This window comes from Chlorocebus sabaeus, chromosome 10, assembly GCF_047675955.1.
Source record: "Chlorocebus sabaeus isolate Y175 chromosome 10, mChlSab1.0.hap1, whole genome shotgun sequence".
NCBI lineage: Eukaryota > Metazoa > Chordata > Mammalia > Primates > Cercopithecidae > Chlorocebus > Chlorocebus sabaeus.
Genome location: NC_132913.1, coordinates 88,022,267 through 88,046,994, shown reverse-complemented (window position 1 = coordinate 88,046,994; position 24,728 = coordinate 88,022,267). Strand labels below are relative to the sequence as shown.

The following is a 24,728-nucleotide window of genomic DNA, read 5'->3' as shown; positions in this document are numbered from 1 at the left end:
ACTAAACATCATCTCTGGTATAAGACTGCATTTCTGCAGGAAAATGCCATGTAAAATAGCTAAGAAATAACCAAAAAATAACCCTGAGGATTTTGTGCCCCTTTGATGGCAAAAGGAAGATAGTGCTGATTTCACCTTTTGGACACTAAGCCAAAACAAGGGACTCAAAAGTGATTTGAGATCATTGTTTTGATGTACTCAGCATAAACAATGATTCCCTGGCCTCCCAGGTGAGGAAGAAGTTGTACCATGGATGTGGCTCATGGCAGGTGAGGACCAGTTGGAGGTTTTGGATGGTTACTTCCCAAAGCCTCTTCTAAATGGACCATGTGGGAGTGGCAGGAACCTGATGACTGTGGTGAGTTCACAGTGCTGGAGATAGCTCTTCCCCACTCCCAAGAGCTGACGGCAAGCTTTCAACTTCACATTCTGAGACCTCACAGCAGTGGCTTAGAATTGGCCAAGGTAGGGGAATTTACACCATGGAAATGGTCAAACGCCATAAACCAGGGATTTGTCCATTACTAGCACACCGTTGGCTTTGAGGGAATCCAATCCTCAGAGTTTTGCAGGTGGACAATTTGACCGAACTTTGGTTAGATTTCTAAAGAACAAAGCATGAATAGTCTCTCTTAAGTTGTCCCAGATTAATAAAAACTCTATCATGCTTTCAAATCATGCTGATGTAGATTTTCAGGATAATGCAAACTAAAATGAGAATTTTTGAGTTTTTGGTTCTAAGCTTCATTATACCTTTTGGTGAAAATTTGCATCCTGAAATATAATCATGTAGTGATCTAAACCACAGAGAAAACCTGAAAGATGCTAAAATTATCATTGACAGTTGGGAGCCAACCTATATTTTGTTCTGATTTGAGACTTTTAAGGTCAATCATGTATTCTTTCATTTTCTAGAAAACATAGGCTTAAGACACACGGATGGACCAAGGTGTAAATGTTGAAGGGTCATCTCTGGGAATCTAAAAAAGATCAAAAGAAGAAAGATAGTTGTTAATAAAATGTTATTATACTAAAAATGCTGTAATTAAGAAGTCAAATTATTATTATTATTTTGATACAGAATCGCTCTGTTGCCCAGGCTGGAGTGCAGTGGCATAATCTTGGCTGACTGCAACCTCCACCTTCTGTGTTTAAGCGATTCTTATGCCTCAGCAACCTGAATACCTGGGATTACAGGCATGCACTACCATGCCTGGCTAGTTTTTGTATTTTTAGTAGAGACGGAGTTTCACCATGTTGGCCGGGCTGGCGTCAAACTCCTGGCCTCAAGTGATCTGCCTGCCTCAGCCTCCCAAAGTGCTGGAGTTACAAGTGTGAGCCATGATGGCTGGCCAGAAGACAATCATGTTTTTTTTTTTTTTTAAATGAACAAGTCAATGTCCATTTTATTAATATCAAAAGTATATAATTCTCATATTTGTTTCAGTCCTTAAGTCATAAACCTCCTTATCCTCATAAACTTCTTTTTGGGATAAGATGCCACTTACTCAGAAGCCCTGTAATTTTCAAGTCATAAAGTGCAATCTAATTTTATACCAAAATCTCACTTAGGGCTACAGTAAGCAGTTCAATAGAGGACTAGGCTCAGATGCTAGTTCTGGGTATATTTTTAGCCACTGGAAAGTGGAAGTGTATTCTGTGATTACAAGGCATATCAAGGTGTGCCCAGTGACTTGATATTTTCATTTAAGTTATTTTTATTAGTTTGCTTAACAAATACTTTCTGCATGATTGACCAGATCAGATATCTAGCTAATGCAATTTGGTTGCTGAGGTAATCAAAATACCATATCAGCTACATTTTGATAAAATGTTTAAAGAAGCAACCTATCATGTCCATTTGCTATTAACACTGGCTCAATTGAGTGTGTTTTTCTTTGGGATCTGAAAGAATCAAATCATAATTTGAAGAGGCTTGCTCACTTTGCAGTTGTTAAGAAGTGCACACGGAGGCTGGGTGTAGTGGCTCATGCCTGTAACCTCAGCACTTTGGGAGGCGGAGGTGGGCAGATCACGAGGTCAGGAGTTCGAGACCAGCCTGGTGAAACCCCGTCTCTACTAAAACTACAAAAATTAGCCGGGCATGGTGCTACATGCCTGTAATCCCAGCTACTTGGGAGGCTGAGCCAGGAGAATTGCTTGAACCTGGGAGGCAGAGGTTGCAGTGAACCAAGATCATGCCACTGCACTCCAGCCTGGGTGACAGAGCAAGTCTCTGTCTTGGAAAAAAAAAAAAAAAAAAGAAGAAGAAAAAGAGCATATGAAGTGGCAGGTGAAGGCAAAATGAGAATTTTCAATGAAAAAGATGAACCCGCCCTGTAATATTGTCATGGTTATCAGATCCATACCAACAACCTGAAAGTCCATGACTACAACAGGGACCTCCCTTACCATGTCGGTGAACTGATCCACACAAGTCATCCGAATTGTCTCAGGGGTTGCCGGGCTACTCAGGACGAAGGTCTTGGCTAGACCCCTCTCTCTGCGGGCAGCAGCCACTGCGTCATATATGGCAAACAACACGGAGGACCCCAAGAACATTCCAGCCTCACCCAATCCCTGAGAGAAAAACAAAAGGCTGTCAGGAATGCATGGTTCTTTTAGGACTAATACACACACACACACACACACACATATACACACACACACACACATTCTTCTCTAGCTTTATAATCCTCAGAGTGGAGTGCTTCCAAATTGCCAGAATCAAATTCCCCTGCATGGTGATTTGGGTGTCCACCTTAGAGTAGCTGGTGAAAATGCAATTTGGTTACTGAGTTAATTAAAATACCACATGATGTAAGGGGAGGGGCTACAAACGCCCATTGCCTTTGGTGTCCTGTATGATGCTCCAACTCCGGCTCCAGAACATTTGTGTCTAACTCAAGGCCAAAATGAAACCACCACAACCTTTGCAGTTGAACTTGAAAGACAGTGAGAAGTGGTTGCCTCTTTTCATGTGTGTTAACTTCGCCGGCATAGATTGGATGCTTTCGAGTTACCACTATGGTGACATTACATTTCAAATGATTCACCAATGCTTTTTTGTACTGATTTTTCTTTTTGCTTTCTTCCAGGTAGTCTGGTCTGTGATCTGTGTCCAGGGCCCTGGTGGAGGGATGAGACAAAGGCCAGAAGCAGATAAAGGCTTCCTCAGGCTTTGGTGGTTGTCAAAATTCCAGGTTCCTCTGAGGCAAATATGGAGGGAGAAAGGGGGCCGGTAGGCAGAGGGGTTCCTCTGAGGCCGGAAGAAGGGGTGAGAGTCGAGGGGTCTGGTTCCCTACTTGGAGCAGAACTGGCGGGAGGCAGCTAGACCCCAAGTGGCAGGATTGTGTGCTGTGTTGGGCCAGCTTAGAAATGCCCTTGGCCAAAGTCTGGTGTAAAAGTGGAGACAGAGACCATTCAGACGGGAAGTCTCGCCTTCCTAGCAATCGTGACCTACTCCCAGGAAAGAGGGAATACCCTGGAAATCTGAGGTTAAAGTTACCACCTGTCTGTCCAGATGTGGGCTCAGACCAGAACATAAGTTGGGGAAGTTGTGTTTTTTCTCACACTTGTATTTGAGAACGTTTCTTGCCAAGGTCTTTATGGGCCAGTTGAAGGCCTTCTGCTCCAGGGAGCATGGCACCAACACCTCAGGTATCAATGGCTATGAACACCTCAGAGGAAAAAGTCAGGAAGAAAGTTGGTTAAAAGCCCGTTTTGACTTGGAGAGGGTGTGGAAGAGGCAGTGTCAGCAAGAACTGTGTCTGGAGGACAGGTGGGAAGGGTGCAGAAAAGCTCTGGGTGGATGGAATTTGCCTACAATGTTAGTTTATCTCACAATGGCACTTAGCCTCATGAGCCAAGTTGTTCATTGCCTTCTTGACCCTTGTTTGATTTAGATTTGTTTCTTGATCTCTAGCAAAACATGAAGACCTGGCTTGGGCTTCTGGAGTCAGTGTCACTCTGCCACAAGCATGCTTTTCTTTTCTCTTTCTCCTTTTGGGATTTGCAGTTCAAAGGACATAGTAAATTTAGGGGATGGTTTTATAATTTCTTGAAAAAGGAGGTTGTTATGGGGTGAACTGTGTCCTCCTCAAATTCATCTGGTGAAGTCCCAATCCCCAGCACGCAGAATGGGACCGTATTTGGAGATGAGGGCTTTACAGAGATGATTAAGTTAAAATGAGGTCATTCAGGCAGGCCCCAATCCAACATGATTGGTGTCCTTATAGGAAGAGGAAATTTGGACACAGACACACACAGAGGGAGGATCATGTGAAGAAATGGGAAGAAGATGGCTGACTACAAGCCAAGAAAAAAGGCCGCGGAGAAAACCAACCTGCCAACACCTTGGTGGCGGACTTCCAGCCTCCAGAACTGTGAGAAAATAAATCGTTGTTATTTAAACCACCCGGTCTGTGGTATTTTGTTATGGCAGCCACAGCCAACTAACACAGAGGTTTAAGTTCTTACCTTGGATGAGTAGATGGCTATGGGATTTTGGGAACGCACTAAAGTGACATAGAACTCTTCTGGTATCTCAGTGACGGTGGGGATTTTGTAGTCATCTGGACTCCGAGAATAAAGCACACCTTCTGGGGAGTATTTCAGTTCTTCTATGGTATAGAATCCCATGCCTTGAATAAATGCTCCCTCAACCTACAGCCAGAAAATTCACAGGTTATAGGATATAACTTGATATTGGTTGAATAAATATTACAGTGTGAATAAATGTGGAGCTCTGGATCATAAGAAGCCATTCTTTTTTTTTTTTTTTTTTTCTTTTTTTTGAGATGGAGTCTTGCTCTGTCGCCCAGGCTAGAGTGCAGTGGCGAGATCTTGGCTCACTGCAACCTCCGCCTTCCAGGTTCAAGCAACTCTTTTGCCTCAGCCTCCTAAGTAGCTGAGATTACAGGTGCCCGCCACCACACCCTGCTAATTTTTGTATTCTTAGTAGAGATGGGGTTTCACCATGTTGGTCAGGCTGGTCTCGAACTCCTGACCGTGTGATCCGCCCTCCTCAGCCTCCCAAAGAGCTGGGATTACAGACGTGAGCCACTGCACCCAGCCAGTAAGCCATTTTTGAAAGCCATTTTTGAACTGGTGCCCGCAACCTTGCTTGGCCTCATCCTTGGGTACCCCACACTCCGGGTGCCTGACATTGGCTACGTTCCTGCTAATTCTCCAAACCTACCAGCTTCTTTCTCATCTCTGAGTCTTGGTAAATGCAGTTTCTCCTGACTGTCTTCACCCCTTCCCACCTCAACTTGTCCACCTGGCACACTCCTATTCCTCTTCCACGTTTCAGCTAAAGGATTAGGGCCCCTCTGGTATCTTAAGATCCTCCCAGCACTCCCTGGCTGGATTTAGGAACTGCTTCCTCCAGGCTCACTGCACCTGGAACACACTCCTGCCTGTGGCGGAGCTTGGAGGGCATTTCATTGTTCACCTCTCACTCTCACTCTCCTCCTCTCTCCCACTAGCTTATGAGCATCTCAGGCTTGGCTTTCTTATATTCTGTCCTTAGCATGGTGCCTGGCACATAGGTTCTCCATAAATGTCTATAGAAGTAGGTGAAAAAGAAGTTAACATTGAGGGAATACGACATAGAATAAATAGAATTAGGACACTGTAATTCATTATAATATCTGGATTTCTTGACTTTTTTCCCCCTCCTCTCCCCTCCCCTCCCCTCCCCTCCCCTCCCCTCCCTTCCTTTCTTGAGATGGAGTCTTGTTCTGTCACCCAGGCTGGAGTGCAGTGGTTCGACCTTGGCTTATTGCAACCGCCGCCTCCCAGGTTCAAGTGATTCTCCTGCTCAGCTTCTCAAGTAGCTGAGACTACAGGTGTGTGCCACCACGTCCAGCTAATTTTTAAATTTTTTTCAGTAGAGATGGGGTTTCACTATGTGTTGAACTGGCTGGTCTCAAACTCCTGACCTCAGGTGATCCACCCACATTAGCCTCCCAAAGTGCTGGGATTATAGGTGTGAGCCACTGTGCCCAGCTGACTTTTCTTTATGTTACTAAGAAGAGTAGATCATGCTAAACAGGGTAGATTGGAAGAAATAACTATATTTATTAAAAGCCATGATGAGCTCTATTTACATACATTTATGCTCCAGGAAAAAGGTTGCTTTTAAAGCGACCTTTTAAAAAAATTGGAGAGTTCACAAATTGGAAAGTTAAAGTTTCCATTTTATTAAAACACAAAATGTAGGAATAAGGTAAGTAAATTTAAATGCTAAATTTGGAAATAACAATGCGTGTCTCTAAAGGAATAGATCAAAGCCCAAGAGATTCAGCCTAACACACTTCTGGTTTTCTTTCCTTTTCTGATGGGGCAAATGTGAGGTTTCCCGATCATCTTCCTTTTTGCCTTTGCTTAAGCAATAACAAGGCAGGAATTAGCTGGGAGGAGGGGAAGAGAAATGGGGAGAGGAGGTAGGGCCTGGGGCTAGCAGTAGTTCTCAAACTTACAGGCTTAAGAGTAATTTTCACCTAACGAAATTGTGCTAGGTCATAACAGCCTGGCACAGTTATGATGGAGTACATCTGGGCCTGGGGTGGGCCCAGGAATTCGTGTTTCCAATAAGCATTACAGGTGCTTCTGTTGCAGTGTCTAAGGGCCATATTTTGAGAAACACTGGGGGACCAATCAAATTGTTCCTTGTAAAGCCCATCAGCCCAGCTAGTGAGGTAAACCAGTCTCTTAGGACCTAGGATGGTGAGAAGCTGCTGGCAGATGAAAGCACCGTATGTCAGAGTTTGACGCCAGGCTATTCAAGTGCTCCCAATTGCTACTCAGGTGCAGACTGTGGACCAGCTGTCTTGGCCTCACCTGGGAGCTGGTTAGCAGGTCTAGGATGATCCAATGCGGCTGGTCTGTTTGCCCCACTTTGAGTAACAGGGCTAGAAAAAAGCAAGTCTATGCCAATAGCTGGGAAGGTTTCAATGCCAAGTTTAAAAAGACTTTGAGTGAGTTAATTTTATTTATTTGCAAGATAAAAATCAGAATTAAATTCAGCAAGTGGGGGAAATTGTGTTAAAACATTTCTTTATTTCTTAAATTTCTGTAAGTTGTATAGTCTGTTTAAACTCAATACTAATATGAACACTAATGTAACTTTATTTTATCGATGTAATGTTCTAATTATGAACATATCAATGCTAATTGAAGAAAATTTAAAAAACACAGAGAATCATAAAGCAGAATAAATCATATATATTCCTGCCATGTAGGTAAACCATTAACTTTTTCTTGAATTTACTTTCAGTATTTTATCTGTGTGTGTGTATGTATGTGCATAACATACAATATGTATCACAGAATACTTGCACTCGATATGAACAAGGTTTGGAGCATGGCGGGGCGTGGTGGCTCACGCCTGTAATCCCAGCACTTTGGGAGGCCGAGGCGGAAGGACTGCTTGAGGCTAGGAGTTCAAGACCAGCCTGGCCAACATGGTGAGACCCCCCATCTCTACTAAATACACAAAAATTAGCCAGGTATGGTGGTGGGCACCTGCAATTCTAGCTACTCAGGAAGCTGAGGCAGGAGAATCACTTGAACCCGGGAGGCTGAGGTTGCAGTGAGCTAAGATTGCGCCACTGCACTCCAGCCTGGGTGACAGAGTGAGACTCCATCCCCCCAAAAAGGTTTACAGCATGTCGGAAAATAGTATTCTGAATGAATAGCTGCTAAATGGGATTGAGCAAAAGTCCCTGTGGGGTGGTTCTGGAATCACACACCTGTCCAATATCCAGGGCTGGGTTTATGCTGAAAGCGGCATCCATGAAGATGTTGGTCCTAAGAAGCTGTGCCAGAGAAAATAGATAATGGAAAATATTACTTGTTTAAAATAGATGTTTACTAAAATTATATACCTGTCCCTACTTTTTCCTTGGGAGGATCAAGTTTATTGTCATTTACAACATTGACTATTCTTTACAGTGTTAGTGTTTACACTGAAGATGGTGGAATAGAAACATCAGTCTTTACCTTATGAGCCCCCGTGAGACAGTCGACTTCAACCTCAGAACAGGCTGCTCCATAAACGTAATATGGGTAAGCATTACCCTCCCCCTTCTCCCAGTCCATATTTGTCTGGTAGCCTCTGAGAAGAGAAATCAGGAGTGAGGAGAAGAGGCACTTTCCCCACTTGTGGTTGGATCACCCCAAGGTGTGGGATCTTGGAGATGAGCAGAGCAGAAGGGCTGACCCACAGGGGCTCCAGGCAGCGTCTGCACCCAGTGGCTGGAGGCCTCCCCACCTTCTCCTGCAAGGATCATGAGGTCAGGGCCGCAAGGCTCCACCGAAGACACGGGGAGAAGACCAGTTGGTATTGGACCCCTGCCCTCCAGTGCACAGTTCCTGGGATGGGCCAGGGCATGTAGAGACAGCTATGGTGTCCCTCTGGGCTGCCGAACAGCTGCTGCCTCTGGATAGTCCCCAGCCCCTGACCCTCCCCCAGATCTCCTTCCCTACCCTCCACGATCCCATAACTAAGGGGTTAACACTGGGCACAGCAGAGCTCCAGCACTATCTGGACATCTGTCCAGACTGATGAGTGTGCATCACCCCTGCCCAAGTGTAGTTTAAACCAAAGTAAAAATGCCCTTTACTTGAAATATCCAGTAGCTGAGAGACTGATGGATTCTTCAAAGGCTTTTGCAATCTGAAAGAGATGATGAGTTACAAAAAAATATAAATTTGGGGAAAGTAATGGAAATACCTTCCATGCTGGGCTTGCCCTCTCTTGTTTGTCCCAAGTTCTGCACCCACACTTCCCTGCAGCGAGACTTAGGCCTGGGTACAAGCTACAGGTCATGCTTTTCAAGGGAGGTTCTTAAGGGCAGCTGCTAGCTGTACTCTGGGACTCTGTGTTTTGTAGGGCTGCTGCACAGTGTAAAGTTTATTATTTTTCACACTTTTTGACTTTTTAAAAAATTTTTAATTTTTTAAAATTTTTTGAGACAGGGTCTCCCTCTCTCCCAGACTGGAGTGCAGTGGCCAGATCTTGGCTCACCACAACCTCCACCTCCCAGGCTCAAGGGATTCTCCTCCCTCAGTCTCCCGAGTAGCTGGGACTACAGGCACGTGCCACTATCACCTGGCTAATTTTTGTATTTTTAGTAGAGACGGGGTTTTACCATGTTGGCCAGGCTGGTCTTGAATTCCTGACCTCAAATGATCCACCCGCCTCAGCCTCCCAAAGTGCTGGAATTATAGGTGTGAGTCACTGTGACCGGCAACTTTTTGGCTTTTTAAATTAGGAGAGGGCTAGGCTATATTTAGATACTTCTATATAGGTATGTACATAGGCATTTTTACCCTGCTTTGTTCCCAAATAATTTGGCTGTCTCAATATATGATTATATCAGTTTTCCTGCTGGAGTAAACTGTACAGGAGTGGGGAATAATAATCAAGATGGTAATAATAACTATTATTATTAGAAATTCAATAATCCTTTGATCTTAGGATGACTATTATCTCCATTGTACAGGTAAGAAAACTCCACGATCCTAAGGCTATGGTCTGAATGTTTGTGTTCGCTCAAAATTCTTAAGTTGAAATCTCAATCCCCCAGGGTGATGGTATTAAGAGGTGGGGTCTTTGGGAGGTGATTAGGTCAGGAGGGCAGAGCCCTAATGAATGAGTTTAGTTAGTGACTTCGTAAAAGACGCCCTAGAGAGCTACCTTGCCCCTTCCATCCTGTGAAAACACAGCGAGAAAGCCCCATCTGTGGACCAGGGAACGAGCCCTCACCAGACACCAAATCTGCAGAGGCCTTGATCTTGGACTTCCCAGCCTCCAGAACTGTGAGAAATGAATTTCTGCTGTTTATAAGCCACTCAGCCTACAGCACTTTTTTTTTTTTTTTTTTTTTACAGCAGCCAAACAGACTCAGATGGGGTAAGTGACTTGCCCCATAGGCTAGTGGTGATGAAACAGGGACAGCAGCCCTAGGTGTGCCTTACTTTAGAGCCCATCCTGCTCTTATGCTTAGTGAGAAACGCGGCTCTGAAATAAAGCCAGGTTTCAATGTATACAGTCATCTCTTTTACCCTTTCGAAAAAACAGAACTAAATGCCAGTACATGCTTTGTTTCTTGAAGGGGCACCACCCATCAGTCCATGCGTCTAGGACTGTTTCCTATCTGGATGTAGTTGCCTTTCTGGAAAGGGATAATGTAGAGAACTCACCCAATCCTCCCATTTTCCTTTAGGGTTTTTCCTGATGATGGGATGAAGACGGGCCATAAGGGTTTGGCAGGCATTCTAAAAATAAACATTTGAAATAATGTCAGAAATAAAAGGCACAAGGAATAGCAAAATGTTAACTCTTCAAATTGATTCAAATGCAGACCATCAGTTTGGTGAACCTGCTTCCTAGTCATCTAGGCAGGGTTTCCTAAACTTAAGTAACACGTGGAATCTCTTCAAAGGAAAACACATTCTGTGAATACTGCAGTGTTGATTTAAAATTATTTTTATTATAATGTTGTAATATATGCTAACATGAAGCTGGGTAGAGTCTCCTTAGAGTTGTAGCTCTTTTATAACTAGAAAACAAAAACATAATCACAGAGTGTACGCACCCATCTACATGTCAATAAAACTCAAAATAACAACATTAATTTAGTTGATCGATGATGTTGTTTTCTGGAGCTAAATTGCTGCTTGGAATGTGGAAAAAGTATTGACTGCTGTGGCACAGGTACTTTGGAGTTTGACATGCCTATTATGTGCTAGTGGATGGATCAATTTTCTCCCCACTCTTCTTACTGAAATCACCCCTATATTCATTTGCATTTTATTTCTTGCCATCATCCGCTCTCCACGGGGCAAGAAAACATCATTTACATATGAAGTCCATCTCTGCTCTTGTTGCTTTGGCACAAAGCATACTCTTGGTCCCAAATGCGGACAGAGATCTCACACAGCAATATTCAGTTGTAAAGCAGTCATTTGGATGATACGAAATATACCTGTACTTACTTTAAGTTTTAAAGGTTTATCATTAAAACGAACATAAAAATTATTGAAGTAAAACCTTGGATTCCTGAGATTACACCTGCTGACTCCTGAGTGTCTGTGAACCCCAGCATGGCTTCCACTTGTAATTCCAATATAAATCCATTCAGATCTCTGCTTTTACTCATTCATCTTAGCCTCAGAATGAGACCCCATCTCAAAAAAAACCAAAAATAACAACAAACCAAAAAACCCCTCAGCTTCTGCTGTATGTTTCTTTTGAAAATCTGATGTGATTGTTGGCTGAAAAAAAATCTAGAAACTTGGGTTGCTGTGAGTCTTGGTGAGCCTTGAAAGCTCTTCATAATCAACCCACCATGCCAGCCCACCGAGGACCTGCAGGCTGTCTGAAGACATGCAGAGGACTAGTCTTCACCCTTTGCATTCCAAAGAGCACTCTCTCAATCTTCAGGGTGCATTTCTGCCCAAGCCAGATGGAAGCCAGTGTACAGAAAGCCTTCTGTTCCCTTTAGAGTTTCCCTACATCTACATTTTTGGACTCCAGATGAAGAATTTTACTTTGTTTCAAAGGTGGCTTGGCAATGTTCACATAGTCCTAAAAGAATTTTTCATGTTGTAATTTGAACTCTATCAATTGTAAAAACAATCTTATTCTTACATGCATTTTTTTTTTTTTTGGTGCAACCATCACCACTATCTGTTTCTAATACTTTCTTATCAACCCCAAAAGAAACTCTAAAACCATTAAGCAATAATTCCCTCCTGGACCCTACAACCTAGTCCCTCCCTCCAGCTCCTCTGACCTCTAATCTCCAGGTTTGAAAAGGAACTCATCTATAAGGCCTTCCTGCAAAGGGTGGAGTGCCTCAATAGAAAGAGACTGGAGGGGACTTGGCACTCAGGGTGGAGCTGGGGCAGGGCACAAGAGGCTAAAGCCAGAGGAGAGGTCCTGCCCATGCCCAAGATGCCCGGGAGGGACTCTCAGAAGGCATCAGATGTAACATGGCCAGATTACACTGATGCCAGCCAGGTAAGGTCTTTTCTGCTTTTTACCTCTATGCCCTTCTCTCCTCTGACTTTACAGCAGTCTGAAAAGTAGGTTAAGAAGCTGGAGGGGAGTGCAAAAAGTACAGGGAGGGAGTTGGGGAGAAGACACCCCCACCCCCTTTCTACCTGCAGACCCTGATGGGAGGTAGCAGAGACATTGCAATTTGAAGTACATTTTGGAATTTTGGACTAAACATTTTCATTATTGAAATGAGGTTATTTCTGTGAATAAAATTGATCCATGGAGTTTTAATGATCTTAGAGTAAATAGAAAGCTCTAGGTAGATTTTATTCAGGGGAAAGAAAGAGAAAGCCCACAGAGGGAACTTGAACCAACCTTGGGAGGAGAAGGCGTGAAGCTGTTTCCTGCAGCGTGCCTTGGAGTGTCACATGGCACTCTTCACAGTAACAGTTTCATGTATTTATTTACTGTCTGCCAGAATGTGAGCTTGGGCTCTTTGGATTTTGTCCTGTTTCATTTTTTGCTACACCCCTAGTGCTTAGAACAGGATCTGACACCTGGTAAGCCTCAGTAAATGTTTGTTAAACCCATGTTGAATTAATAAAATAATTGTGAAGTCACACAAATTTATGATTTTCATATGATGACTCATCAAAAATCATCACAAAATATGGAAATTTTTCCAAAAATATTTTTGTTTCCTCATTTTTTTGGGTGTCCCTGTCTTCCCATGCCTGAGATCATAGCTAGTTGTTTATTGGGTGTCTCTTTGCATCGTGTGCTTGCAAGGCAATTAACATCTGGATGAAAGGTGAGAAAATGGACTCAGTCATTTACATGGTTTTATCAAAATTTGAGTTTTCCAGAGCATTTTCCTTGAGCAGGTTTCTCTACTGCAAAACTTCTCAGAGCCTTTAATATGCAATATGCCTTAGTGGTGGCTCATGCCTGTAATCCCAGCACTTTGGGAGGCTGAGGCGGGTGGATCACCTGAGGTCATGAGTTTGAGACCAGCCTGGCCAACATGGTGAAACCCCCGTCTCTACTGAAAATACAAAAATTAGGCAGGCCTGGTGGCAAGTGCCTGTAATCCCAGCTACTTGGGAGGCTGGGGCAGGAGAATCGCTTGAACCTGGGAGGTGAAGTCTGCAGTGAGCTGAGATTGCACCACTGTACTCCAGCCTGGGCAACAGAACGAGACTCCATCTCAAAAAAAAAAAAAAAAGTGCAATATGCCTTAGAAGCCTCTATGAGTGGGATGTAGTAAGCAAGCAACATTTTCCAAATCTGTTGACTGTAGAATTCTTTGTTTTTTCCACCAAGCATTTCATGGGACCACTATCCCAAGGAGCATACTTTGGGAAGCCATGGTTCATATGATATATGAATATATTTCATAGGCTCAAAGCTTCTCTTTTCATCCAGGTGCTTGTCATTTTGTGGAGATGGTCTCTATGGGTGACTAATGGCCAATCAATAGTTTTCTAGTGGAGAGGAAGGTAGTGGTGGTGGCTTTACTCTATAAACCCTGTAATCTGCCCAGCAATTCTATGAGGTGGGTGGTGTTCATATCTCCAGTTTTGCAAAAGAGGAAACAGATACCTAGAGAGGTTAATGACTGGCCTGAGCCCTTTGTGGAACCAGGATGGGATAACCCTGCATTGCTCTGGTATGCTGCGGTGAGAGAAGATAGAGAGTCTCAGATAAGACGAAGGGAGGTTGCTGAAGGTGCAGGTTTTCACATGCAACAGAACATTAACTATAAAAACAGCTCAGCATGGCAGGAGGAGCACTAAATGGGAGCCTTAGAAAACCTGATGCAGAGCTTTGGCTCTGTCAGTCATTAGCCAAATGTCCTAGAACTTGACCTTTCTTGGCCTCGGTTTCATCTTCCACAAAAGAAAGGATGGGACAATGTTCTTTCCAGCACTGTCTTTGAGTTACTGGGAAATGAAAGAAAAGTCACCTGCACAGCCTTTCCATTGATGTCTGTCCCCATTGATCCCGACGTGAAGACGCCATTGGGCACTGTGACTGTGCTTGTTTCAGACAGGTGTATGTATGACTGGGGGATATTGAGTTCGTGACTAGCCACCTGCCAGAATCAGAAGAAAAACATTTATTGCATGGACTTTAAGCCTCTCCCCCAAATTAAAAGTTACAGTCTTTTTAGAACGGAGTATAAACCTGGTTCTTCTTCTATAGAGACAAACATTTTAGCTGGTATCTTGAGTTTATATGTAGATTAGTGCACTAGAAGACTTTAAATGGCACTGTTAAAGATACATTCCTTTTCAGAGACATGTGGCCAACCAATGCCTTCTTTTAATGCCACTCTCATGGAAGCCATGTGTCAGGATGTTCACTCTGGGACATCTGGTGTAGTAAGACAGGTGCAGGCAAGCTCGAGGCCCTTGTCTTAATGTTTCACCTTTGTCTTCTCCTTGTTGTTTACAGATAATTTAACAGATTATGTTTCCTTCACGGGACATTTTGGAGGCATAAGGGTTTTGTTGTGAAGAAGCAAGATATATTCAAAGAAGGCCCTGTGGGTTTATGTGATTTCCTAATTCCAAGTATACTATTAAATAATATGCTTTCCTTAAAGAAAATGTCTTCTCTCTATCTCTCTTTGGGAGTGAAGCTTTGTTTCCCATGCACGGTTTTTAATCAAATGTCTTATTTCACATTTAAAAAAAGGGGAAATTTCTTATTTCACATTTTAAAAAAGGGCAAATTTCTGAATGCAGTAATCTCTCGCTCTTTCAACCATATTTGAAACATTTTCTTAAATTGGCACACATAAGGGCGAGTCATGTAATGTTCCTAAGTAGATTGTTAATTCTAAGAGCATAATTTTTTATCCTACTAAATGCATTCACTTCTAATTGAGGATTTGGATGAACACAGTATTGCTCTGAGCAGTTGCCAGAAAGCTTACAAGTATCATATCTTTGAAATCTGGAATCACATTTTTCAGAAGACCTGTGGACTTGATTCTGTTGTATGCAGGAAGAACAATAGAAAATATTTCCTTAATTCTAGGCCGAGCATGGTGGCTCATGTCTGTATTCCCTGCACTTTGGGAGGCAGAGGGGGGTGGATTGCTTGAGCTCAGGAGTTCAAAACCAGCCTAGGTAACATGGTGAGACCCTGTCTTTACAAAAAATACAAAAATTATCTGGGTGCACTATAGGTGGTGCACACCTATAGTCCCAGCTACTCAGGAGGCTGAGATGGGAGAATTGCTTGAGCCCAGGAGGTTGAGGCTGCAGTGAGCTGTGATTGTGCCAATGCACTCACTCCAGCCTGGGCAACAGAGTGAGACCCTGTCTTAAAAAAATAATAATTTCCTCATCCTAACACTTATTTCCCTCACTCCCCTGCATTTTTGCCTTCCTAAAGCCAGAAGTCTTACAATTGACTTGTGCATTTAGTGTGATGGCATTTCTCAAGAAAAAGCTGTTAAGTTGAATGTAACACGCATATTCTTCTATATTAGAGAAGACAGACACTGATCTCACCTGAATCATTTTGGTATACAGGCCTTGTCCCAGTTCACAGCCACCATGAGTCACCAAGACAGAGCCATCTAGATAGATGTGAACGAGAGCTGCCGCCTGGAGGGAAATAATTATACCAGTTTGGAAACTGATACAGCCAAATGTTGTCGTGAGTGTAGCCTAGGTTGCTGGATGAACAATCTTGTTTCATTAAGCCAGTCTTTTATTTTTTTCTTTTACAATTTAAATATCTTTATTTCATTAAAAATAATCCAGAGAATATTATATTATTCTGGAGAAGAAAGCTATTATTAGTGGCTACAGACAACCTCTTGCAAGGCTTCAAAACCATCAATGTAGATAGATGAATGTGTTTATCGCCCATCACTCCCGTCTTCTGCCTACTGGAGGTCTTGTGTGGTTGCCTTGGGAGCTGCCTCTCCAAAGCCCCAACCCAGAAACATTTTATAATTCTTCCCTCCTTGGGTATGAAAATTAATTTTAAAGCAAATATAACTCACATGAGTACATTTACAGGCACAGCCTCTTCTTGCTACTAGAGGAACTGGAAGAACCTTGAGGTGTTTTAATGGTTTCCAAACACTGATCTTTTAGAATTACATGGCTGGGGTCCCATTCTGGAGATCCCAATTTGGTGGCACGAATGACAGGCTGGAGGTGAATTCCAAATACCCATTTTTTTTTTTAAAGCTCTCAGGTGATCTTAATGATTGGCCAGATTTGGGATCCACTGATTTGTCCAAATTCTTTACTTTGCACATGGGGAATTTCTAGAAGCCTAGAGAGGGGGAGACTTGGTAAAACTCAGCTGTCTGATTTGTGGTAAAATCAGGACTGGAGCCCACAGCTCCTAACTTGAGCCCAGTGATCTTGGCGACCATGCCACGCTGCCTTTCAAACTAATTGCTGTTGTCCATCTCTGGGGCTGAGGGTTCTGATTGAAGAATCTATAGAATGTGCATGTGGCTCCAGGGATCAGACGGCAGGAAGAAGGAGGCTGGCTACGTAGGGTGGTTCTGCAAGTGGCTGGAATCTTTCCTTAGAGCAATCCCCATCATATGCTCATGCACGTGGCCAGGATCCTACTTCCTTGTTGATGCCTGTACCCCTGCCACCACGCATTCAAATATCAACGAACTCATCTCTTCCAGTCTCCAGAATATGACACTGTGTTTGCAGAATCATTAAGTCCTCTACAAGAACTTTTAAACTTTGTGTTTTCACCTCCAAGACAATCTAACAAGAGTAGTGGATGATCTTGTATAAATGGGTATTGCCATGTGCTTTCAGATACCATGCTAGATTTTATGTTGATAATTATATAAGCACCAAGTACGACTACTTTAATTGATGGAGCATATTAGAGCCAAGAGGTGAGACAGTGACCCACAGACTTTTAGAATTAAAAACTTCACAATGACTTGTGAAGCAGCAGCCAGAGCCATTATCTTTTTCTTTTTTTTTTTGGAGACGGAGTCACCGCACCCGGCCCAGAGCCATTATCTTTTTGTGAGTGAGGATTTGGTTTTAGAAAAGCAGCATCATTCACCACGTTACATTAATGTTATTTTGAATGCTACTGGCATTAATAGATTATTTTTACTTATTTTGCAAATTTGCTTGTGTTTTATAAAGGCAGGAGCAAAAGAAGCTTATTCTTTGGTTTTTGGTTATATATAGTTGACAAACATTAACATAAATAATTTAAGCAACTTTTGAGAGTCCATAAAAAGGTTCTTCTTAAAGGGGGTCTCCGTGTTACTCTGGCTTGAGAAGTACTACCTGGGGGAAAGATGGACACCTGTTCCAGGGAGTGCAGTGCTCATGGCCTTTCCCCCACTCCTTGTTTGGCTTCCTACCTTATTAGTGGACTCTGGGAAAGGGTGTGCACAGGAAGTAATTTGGTAAGAGACAGCTTGGGCATACCTCATTCACACCGTGAAGGGGTTGTGCGTTCTTTCCTTTGCGTGGGTTTGATTATGGGAACATTTCAGAGATTAATAGGAGTAGAAAAAGAATAAAAGAATCAGACACTGAACACCACACACACACACACACACACACACACACACACACACACACAGAAACAAACTAGTTATGGTGGAACTAAAAAGGAGGCTGGGTAGTCACTGAGCCTCATTATAGTAGCTCCAAGTTTCCATTTGAGTCGTGTAGCTCTGTCTGTTCTCAAGTGGTTTTGAAAACTGTCTTCAGATTACCCTGCTGCTCTCACTAAGGAACTAGGAAAGAGAAAGCCACCCTGTTGGTACTCCCACTTTTCTCATGGATTTGAAATTTGGCCCCATATCCCAATACCCATGTTTGGGGCCCTTCTATACCAGCCCAGAACCCCTGGGCTGGACTTTACAGTTGATTGCTTTCAGTGTGACCACCAGGTCTGCCCTGGCACTTGTGGTCCCCAGTGCTTGCCTAAACCCACTCTGTTTCCTGCTAAGGAAACTGCCCCAGTTCTTTTGTCTGTCCCCAGAGGGGATCATCCCTTGTTGCACATGATTGATCTTCTCAGGCAGCAGGTCATTTGGAAAAAAGCTTTTGCTGAGAAGACATCTCTCCCAGTCTCACCTGATTGTAGTAAGCTGTGGGGATCCCAATGCAAAATTTCATGGGGACTATAGCAAGTCCCCTCTTCTTCCAGTAATTCTTTTTGTTAAATTCCTCTGCGGCCATTTTCCTAGCATAGAATGAAGATTTCTCCAGACATTCTTTCCAGCATCTTCGCAATGGCTCTGGATTAAATGTCTGCTTAAAGGCTGTTTTGCTAATTCTCTTATACATGTTTATTTCTTTAACCTGAAAGATGATAAAATAAAATGGATTTTAGGGATAGAAGCTTGTTTCACATGTGCAGTATGTGTTTTTGTTATATGCCTGATATGCAGAAAGTCTTTCTAAAGAAAGAAAACTATTTTAATGGCTATAAATATGCAAGTGCAAGTGTACATGTATAAACATCAGAGTAATAATAAAAACAGTATGAACTACTCTTGAGCATTCCATATGCACCAGGCTCTAGACTAAGTGTATTATCTAGTTAACATCACAATCACCCTGAGAAATAGGATGTTCCAACCATTGTGAACTCTGTCACAAGTTTGTCAGTGGTGAGACAAAATTCTCCTGATTCAAAATCCTTTTACACCCACACAAAGTTGCCTCTTTCTTAACTGTTCTCAAATTAGCTTCCCAAAGCCTTGAATTGTGGCAAAATATCTGCACAAATGGCTGTAACCATTCTGTGCTCTCTGTCCCCTGGGTGGCTTCACACTAATTCTAGCAAAATTTAACTGATATATAGATGATGTGCTTTATTGTTTTTGAATCCACATAGGAGTTGATATAATGCATATATAGGCATTTAAGATATATTGGAAGCAATGATCTCAGTATTTTATTAGGGGGTTATGACTTATTACCTCTTCAGGGGGTAAGTTGCATTGAGATGCCACGGCAGTTATGTAAGCTTCGACTACCACCGTACCCTGAGGAAAGCCAAATCCTCGAAAGGCTGTGTTGGATGGCAAATTTGTTTTGCAAGCTCTACCCCGGCACCGGAAATTAGGAATATAGTATGCATTTTCAGATTTCAGCACAATGAACTCCACCACCTGAGTTGAAGCAAAACAAAGTGAAATCTCACATCTGACAGATATTCAAAACCACTTATGTGAATTTTATCTAACTTGAACCTGTCACAGGCAGAAGTTATCTGATTTGTAAGACAAATATTTATGCAAATAAAATATAACACGTACAGCTCAACTGGTAACCTATGGGAAAGGCATGTTTCTCACCATCTCAGACTCATCAGGAGTGCACCCGCCATTGACGTAGTATTCGACATCAGCAACTTTTATCACACCATTGTTCATGAATCCAATCTGCAAAGTGATAGCAATTACGGCAATTTTCTCAATAGTCCTTCTGTGCAATGAAATCATGCTGTACACAAACACATCTTGTCACAATTGTCAATGCACGCTTAGCTTATACACGTGATTGGATGTGACAGGAACCAGAGGAATATCAAGGATGGTGCCCAAGTTGAACATGATACCAATAGAAAGTTTTGGGTGGTTTTAGGCAACATCTAAATATCTCTTTCAAGTGGTGTGGGATGTAGTAATTGTCTTTACTATTGGTTAGTTGACACTGAACAATGTCTTAGGCAGTTTGATTAACTTTTGCTTTTACCTACTTTGTATTTTCCGAGGAGCGGGTGGCGGCCAGCAGTTATCAGCATGTCATCACCACGTTCTAGGATAAACCGGATTGGACGGCCAGTCCTATAGGAAATGACTCTGTTAATACACTGGATGCTTCATAAAGTTGTAGAAACATAGTGATGGGGGAGGGGGACTTGAGATAATCTAGCTTATTGGTTGTCAGTGAGGCAGTAACATTCTTTAGACAAGCTCCTTGGAAGTGTGTGGGGCATTAGTATTCTTTAAAAAGATCATAATTATTCTGGTTGAGTCATGTCTGAGAACTTATATACTGCAATGATACATTATTTGGTTACAAGTTACTTTCTTTTTTATATTATACTAAGGAATTGTATTATTGTTTTGCAATTATGTATAGTAGGTTTTATTGTTGTGAATTTCACTTTGAGATAGTTAAGAGAGCATTAAAATATTAGGTTGGTGCAAAAGTAATTGCGATTTTAAATATTTGCCTTAAAGGGGATGTTGAGGCTAAAAGGGTTGAGCTCCAATACTCCATCGAGCGTAACCTTCCTTGCATTCAGACTCCCCTTTCATAAAATGTCCATCGAGGACTCCTCTGGTTTCTGATGGAATGTTCCCAGTGCCTGCAAACCTGCAATTATGGGACAGTTTTTCCTATTGTTGGAAAGTGCCAATGAGCTAAGATGTTCATGGTTTTTCTTTTTGTAGAAGTAGCCTGGGATAAGTTAGTTTGAATAAGTGAACTTTGGTAGTTACAAGGTTCACAAAAGTCATGGCTAGTCCAGTGTTTGGGCATTCCAGCTGGATGACACAGAGGCTAAGTGAACATTCCCAGGTGGTTGCAGAGCCCCTGCTTTATTTCATGACAAACTGTGTCTCTTTTGGGGCTGGGGTTTGACATTCCTTCCACGTGGCCAACCTCAGCTGAGTTGAAAGCTGAGACGAAAGCTGGGGTGCTGGGCTGAAAGAATGCAGATGGCATCAATGCTATTTGGACTACTAATGATGCGACTGTGACTCTTACTTGTTGGCGGCCACAGCACTGACAGCTCCTAGCACAGCAGGTTTGGCCACTTTCCCTCCAAACGCTCCTCCAGTTCTTTTCATGCGGCAGGCGATTCTATTCCTTGGGACGTTCAGTGCTGCAGCCACATATTCCTGCAAGATGTAAGTTCCCAAAGTTATGTAAATGCAATTTAATAGTTTACTTTCTCATCCTTGTATTTCCCCTCTGCCCAGTAAAAGAAATCTAGTAATTCAACAAATACTTATATTTACAGAATTGTGTAATCATCACCATAATCTAATTTTAGAACATTTTCAGCATCTGCAAAGAAATTTTGTATCCATTAAGCACTTGCTCCTCATCTTCCCCAAACCCCCAGCACTGGGCAACCATTAATCTACTTTCTGTCTATATAGATTTGCCCATTATGGACATTTCATGTCAGTGGAATCATACACTACGTAGCCTTTTATGACTGACTTCTTTCTCTTAGCATATTTTCAGGTTTCATCCGTGTTGTGGCATGTGTCAGTACTCCATTCCTTTTTTTTTTTTTTTTTTTTTTTTTTTTTTTTTTTTTTAGTTCAGAGTCAATAACTTTATTAGAAGGAGAATAATACTAAAACTTGTCAATGACAGAGACAATCAACTTTGTAACAGAAAGTCAGGGAAACTTTATTTTGCTTCTAAATCCAAAGGCTAAGTATAGCAGAGTTGTAAAAATGAAATTCCACTTAGTCTGATTCACACAGGTACTAACGTTTAATCCTGTTTTCAAAGTCCAAGAACAAAAACTTGCAATTTAACACTGAGCAAGCCACATGTTTAAGTAAAATTTCTTAAAAAGTCTTAAAAAAATATGATACAGGACCTAAGTTTTCAGTGGCATATATACTATTAACATATGTTCTGAAAACTGGTAGGGTTATATCAGTCCTGAATTAATTTTTAATAATAACAATTTTAAAAACTGACTGAGCTTTATACTTTTTCTATGCTACTATAGTTTTCTTTCACCTCATTTGTTAAATGTCAATCTTCATTTTATGCCATTTTCAGCATTCTTCCAAAAATCTTCGAACAGTAGTACTCTGTCTGATCTAAGGTCTTATCAGATTGGTTTTAATTGAACCGAGTGTCACATTCAGATTTAGTGTCTTCACTGGTCCCATTGACCTCATTCTTAGTATCGCTTTACTTTGATTCAATGTTTGTGTGTTCACTCTGTTTTTCTTGACTACCAGACTTCACACTACTTTTTATTAATCATCAAATCCTCTCTTTCTCCTTGGATTTTCTATCTTGTTCTCTGTCCCAACTTTTGTCCTGTGCTTATATGACTTTCAATTCTGGCTTTTTGATTTTCTTTGATCCCAACTTCGAGATCTATGTTTTCTTTCTGACTGCTCATGGCTTCTGCTTCTTCATTGATTTCTACTTCTGCTTTACCTTCTTTCTCTGCTTCATGATCTTTTGTGGTCCCAAGACCTGCTGCATCTTCAGTCTGAAGTTTGGCTTGAGTGCTGTATTAGTCTGCTCTCACATTGCTAATAAAGACATACCTGAGACTGGGTAATTTATAAAGGAAAAAGGTTTAATTGACTCACAGTTCTACATGGCTAGGGAGGCTCACAATCATGGCAGAAGGCAAAGGCAAAACAAAGTCATGTCTTACATGGCGGCAGGCAAGATAGTTTGTACAGGAGAACTCCCATTTATAAAACCATCAGCTCTTGTGATACTTATTCACTACTATGGGGACAGTATGGGTAAACTGTCCCCATGATTCAATTATCTCCACCTGGCCCCACCCTTGACACGTGGAGATTATTACAATTCAATGTGAGATTTGGGTGGGGACACAGCCAAACCATATCAAGTGCCTATTTCATGAACACCTTCTCTTTCTTCTTTCTCTGTCATAAGCCCTTTCTTTTTCTCTTTCTTCGTCCCTTCATCTTTTCCTTTCTCCTTCACTTCCTCTCTCATGTTCTTTTTCTCTTCCTTTTCTTGTTCTCCTTTTTTAGACGCTCATCATGATCAGATTCTTGAGTCCTTTTTCTTAACTTTTCTTTCGATTCTTCTACAGTAGTTTTAATTTTGGCATATCCCATGTGTTTTTTTCCCAACAAATGGTCATCTACCCAGGACTGGTCATCTCCTACTATCAAAAAGGCTACACACACTTCACAAACTTCCATTGTGTGTGTGTGTGTGTGTGTGTGTGTGTGCAGCAAAACTTTCAATTTTCAAGGCTGTGGATCTAGGCAATTCTCTCTCTTGTTTTAATTGTTCAACTAATTTCATCATCCCCTGGGCTTCTACTTTTCCTTCAGACCCTAATTCTTCAATCTTCTGCAGAATTACATCAATGTTGTCTGTTAGAACCTGAATTTTTTCTTCATTTTTGCCTGTTGAGCCAGCCACCCCAGAAGACTGCTGGATTTGAGACAATGCCAAATGAGTATGGCCTCCTTCTAGTTCTACGTTCTACTTTTGCAAGTAAGCTCTGTAAGTATGGCAAAACAAACAAACAAACAAACAAAAAACACCTCTCTCATAGCCAACTTTCATAAAATGAGAGCTCTTCTTAGACTGTTTTTGTAGCTTTGCAGTATGAATTTCTTCACATGGACCAAGATCAGAATGTGTATATGTGAACAATTCTGCAGAACAAAAACCACAGAGATAATATTTATTAATGTCCTGTGGTCCTACCACATGTTGCTGCGCTTCTTGTCCGGGGTGAGGTTTTGGTCCCAGCCCATTAACTCATCCAACAATTGTGTGGCCAAAATCATAGTGCTTCCTTTGGGCAGTTTCTCTTAGCCCAGGCACCCAGCAACAAAAGTGCTGGCGACACTATCACCAACCTCCTGAGTCTGCTCTCAGGTTGAAAAGCCTCCTTTACATAGGAGCCAACAAGACAAAATCTCCATTCATTTTATGGCTAAATAATATTCCACTGCATGGATATACCACATTTTGTTTCTCCATTCATCAGCTGGACACTGGGTTGTTTATATTTTTGTTTAGTATGAGTAATGCTGCTGTGAACATTTGTTCATAAGTGTTTTTGCATTTATCTGGGGTGGATATTTACTTGCAGAATTGCTGAATTATATGTTCAGTCTATGTTTAACATCCTAAGAAACCACCAAACTATTTTTCAAAGTGGCTGTGCCATTGTTCATGCCCATCGGCAATGTATGAAGGTTCCAGTTTCTCTACATCCTTGCCAACACTTGTTATCGTCTGTCTTTTTGGTTACAGACATTCTAGTGGGTGGGAAATGGTATTTCATTGTGGTTTTGATTTGCATTTCCCTAATGACTAATGATGCTGAGCATTTTTTCATGTGCTTATTGTTCATTCACATATCTTCTTTGGAGAAATGTCTACTCAAATCCTTTACTGGGACTGCTTTTGATACTGCCTTAGCTTCTGGGCTATGGCAGGCTGTGGGTACCCAGTGCCCTAGTAACTCTCAAGGAAATGTCTGCTGTTGTGTAGCTGACTGATTGTGACTCAGGAAATGTTAGTAATAAGTGGCAATGGTGACTTTGGGACATACATGTTGTTCATTGGAACCCAGAGTCACATACCCCCCCGCCAAAAGGGACCTCAGGAATGATCTTTATCACCTTTCGCAATTTACAGAAAAGGATGTAGATGCCCAGTGACTTCCAGGAGATCACACAACTGCTTAGGGGTGAAGCCTATATCTCCTCCAGTTACCTGCACGCGGGTTGGATACTGTGTTCCAAGGTGTAACACCATTTCTTTATCTTCTTCTTTTGGGAGAGCCAGGATAGACGATGTTTCCATATAAAAATGTTCCTGTCCTTCCACATGGACTTCACCTGTAAAGCACAAAACACAAGGCAATGTTTAATCATGAGTTCCAACGTGAGAGCTCTTGGTGGTGTTTTGCTTATGGAGAGTGAGCTGCTTTGGCTTATGGAGAGCTGGACTTT

The 24,728-nt window shown here is 42.0% G+C and overlaps 1 protein-coding gene and 1 pseudogene across 1 annotated transcript in view; both read right to left on the bottom strand.

Annotated features, from left to right (window-relative positions):
* Window positions 1-926: 926 nt before the first annotated feature.
* Window positions 927-24,728, bottom strand: part of LOC103217617 (aldehyde oxidase 4-like) — a 74,419-nt gene continuing 50,617 nt past the window's right edge. The window contains exons 21-35 of the mRNA XM_007965792.3: window positions 24,490-24,614; window positions 20,770-20,903; window positions 19,754-19,841; window positions 19,350-19,436; window positions 18,972-19,163; window positions 18,121-18,348; window positions 15,538-15,633; window positions 13,980-14,108; window positions 10,213-10,287; window positions 8,631-8,683; window positions 8,008-8,122; window positions 7,758-7,823; window positions 4,480-4,665; window positions 2,413-2,580; window positions 927-980 (exon numbers count right to left, since the gene is read on the bottom strand). Coding sequence (XP_007963983.3) covers window positions 927-980; window positions 2,413-2,580; window positions 4,480-4,665; window positions 7,758-7,823; window positions 8,008-8,122; window positions 8,631-8,683; window positions 10,213-10,287; window positions 13,980-14,108; window positions 15,538-15,633; window positions 18,121-18,348; window positions 18,972-19,163; window positions 19,350-19,436; window positions 19,754-19,841; window positions 20,770-20,903; window positions 24,490-24,614 — 1,796 coding nt within the window. The remainder of the gene's footprint in view (window positions 981-2,412; window positions 2,581-4,479; window positions 4,666-7,757; window positions 7,824-8,007; window positions 8,123-8,630; window positions 8,684-10,212; window positions 10,288-13,979; window positions 14,109-15,537; window positions 15,634-18,120; window positions 18,349-18,971; window positions 19,164-19,349; window positions 19,437-19,753; window positions 19,842-20,769; window positions 20,904-24,489; window positions 24,615-24,728) is intronic.
* Window positions 21,874-23,552, bottom strand: LOC103217616 (luc7-like protein 3; annotated as a pseudogene).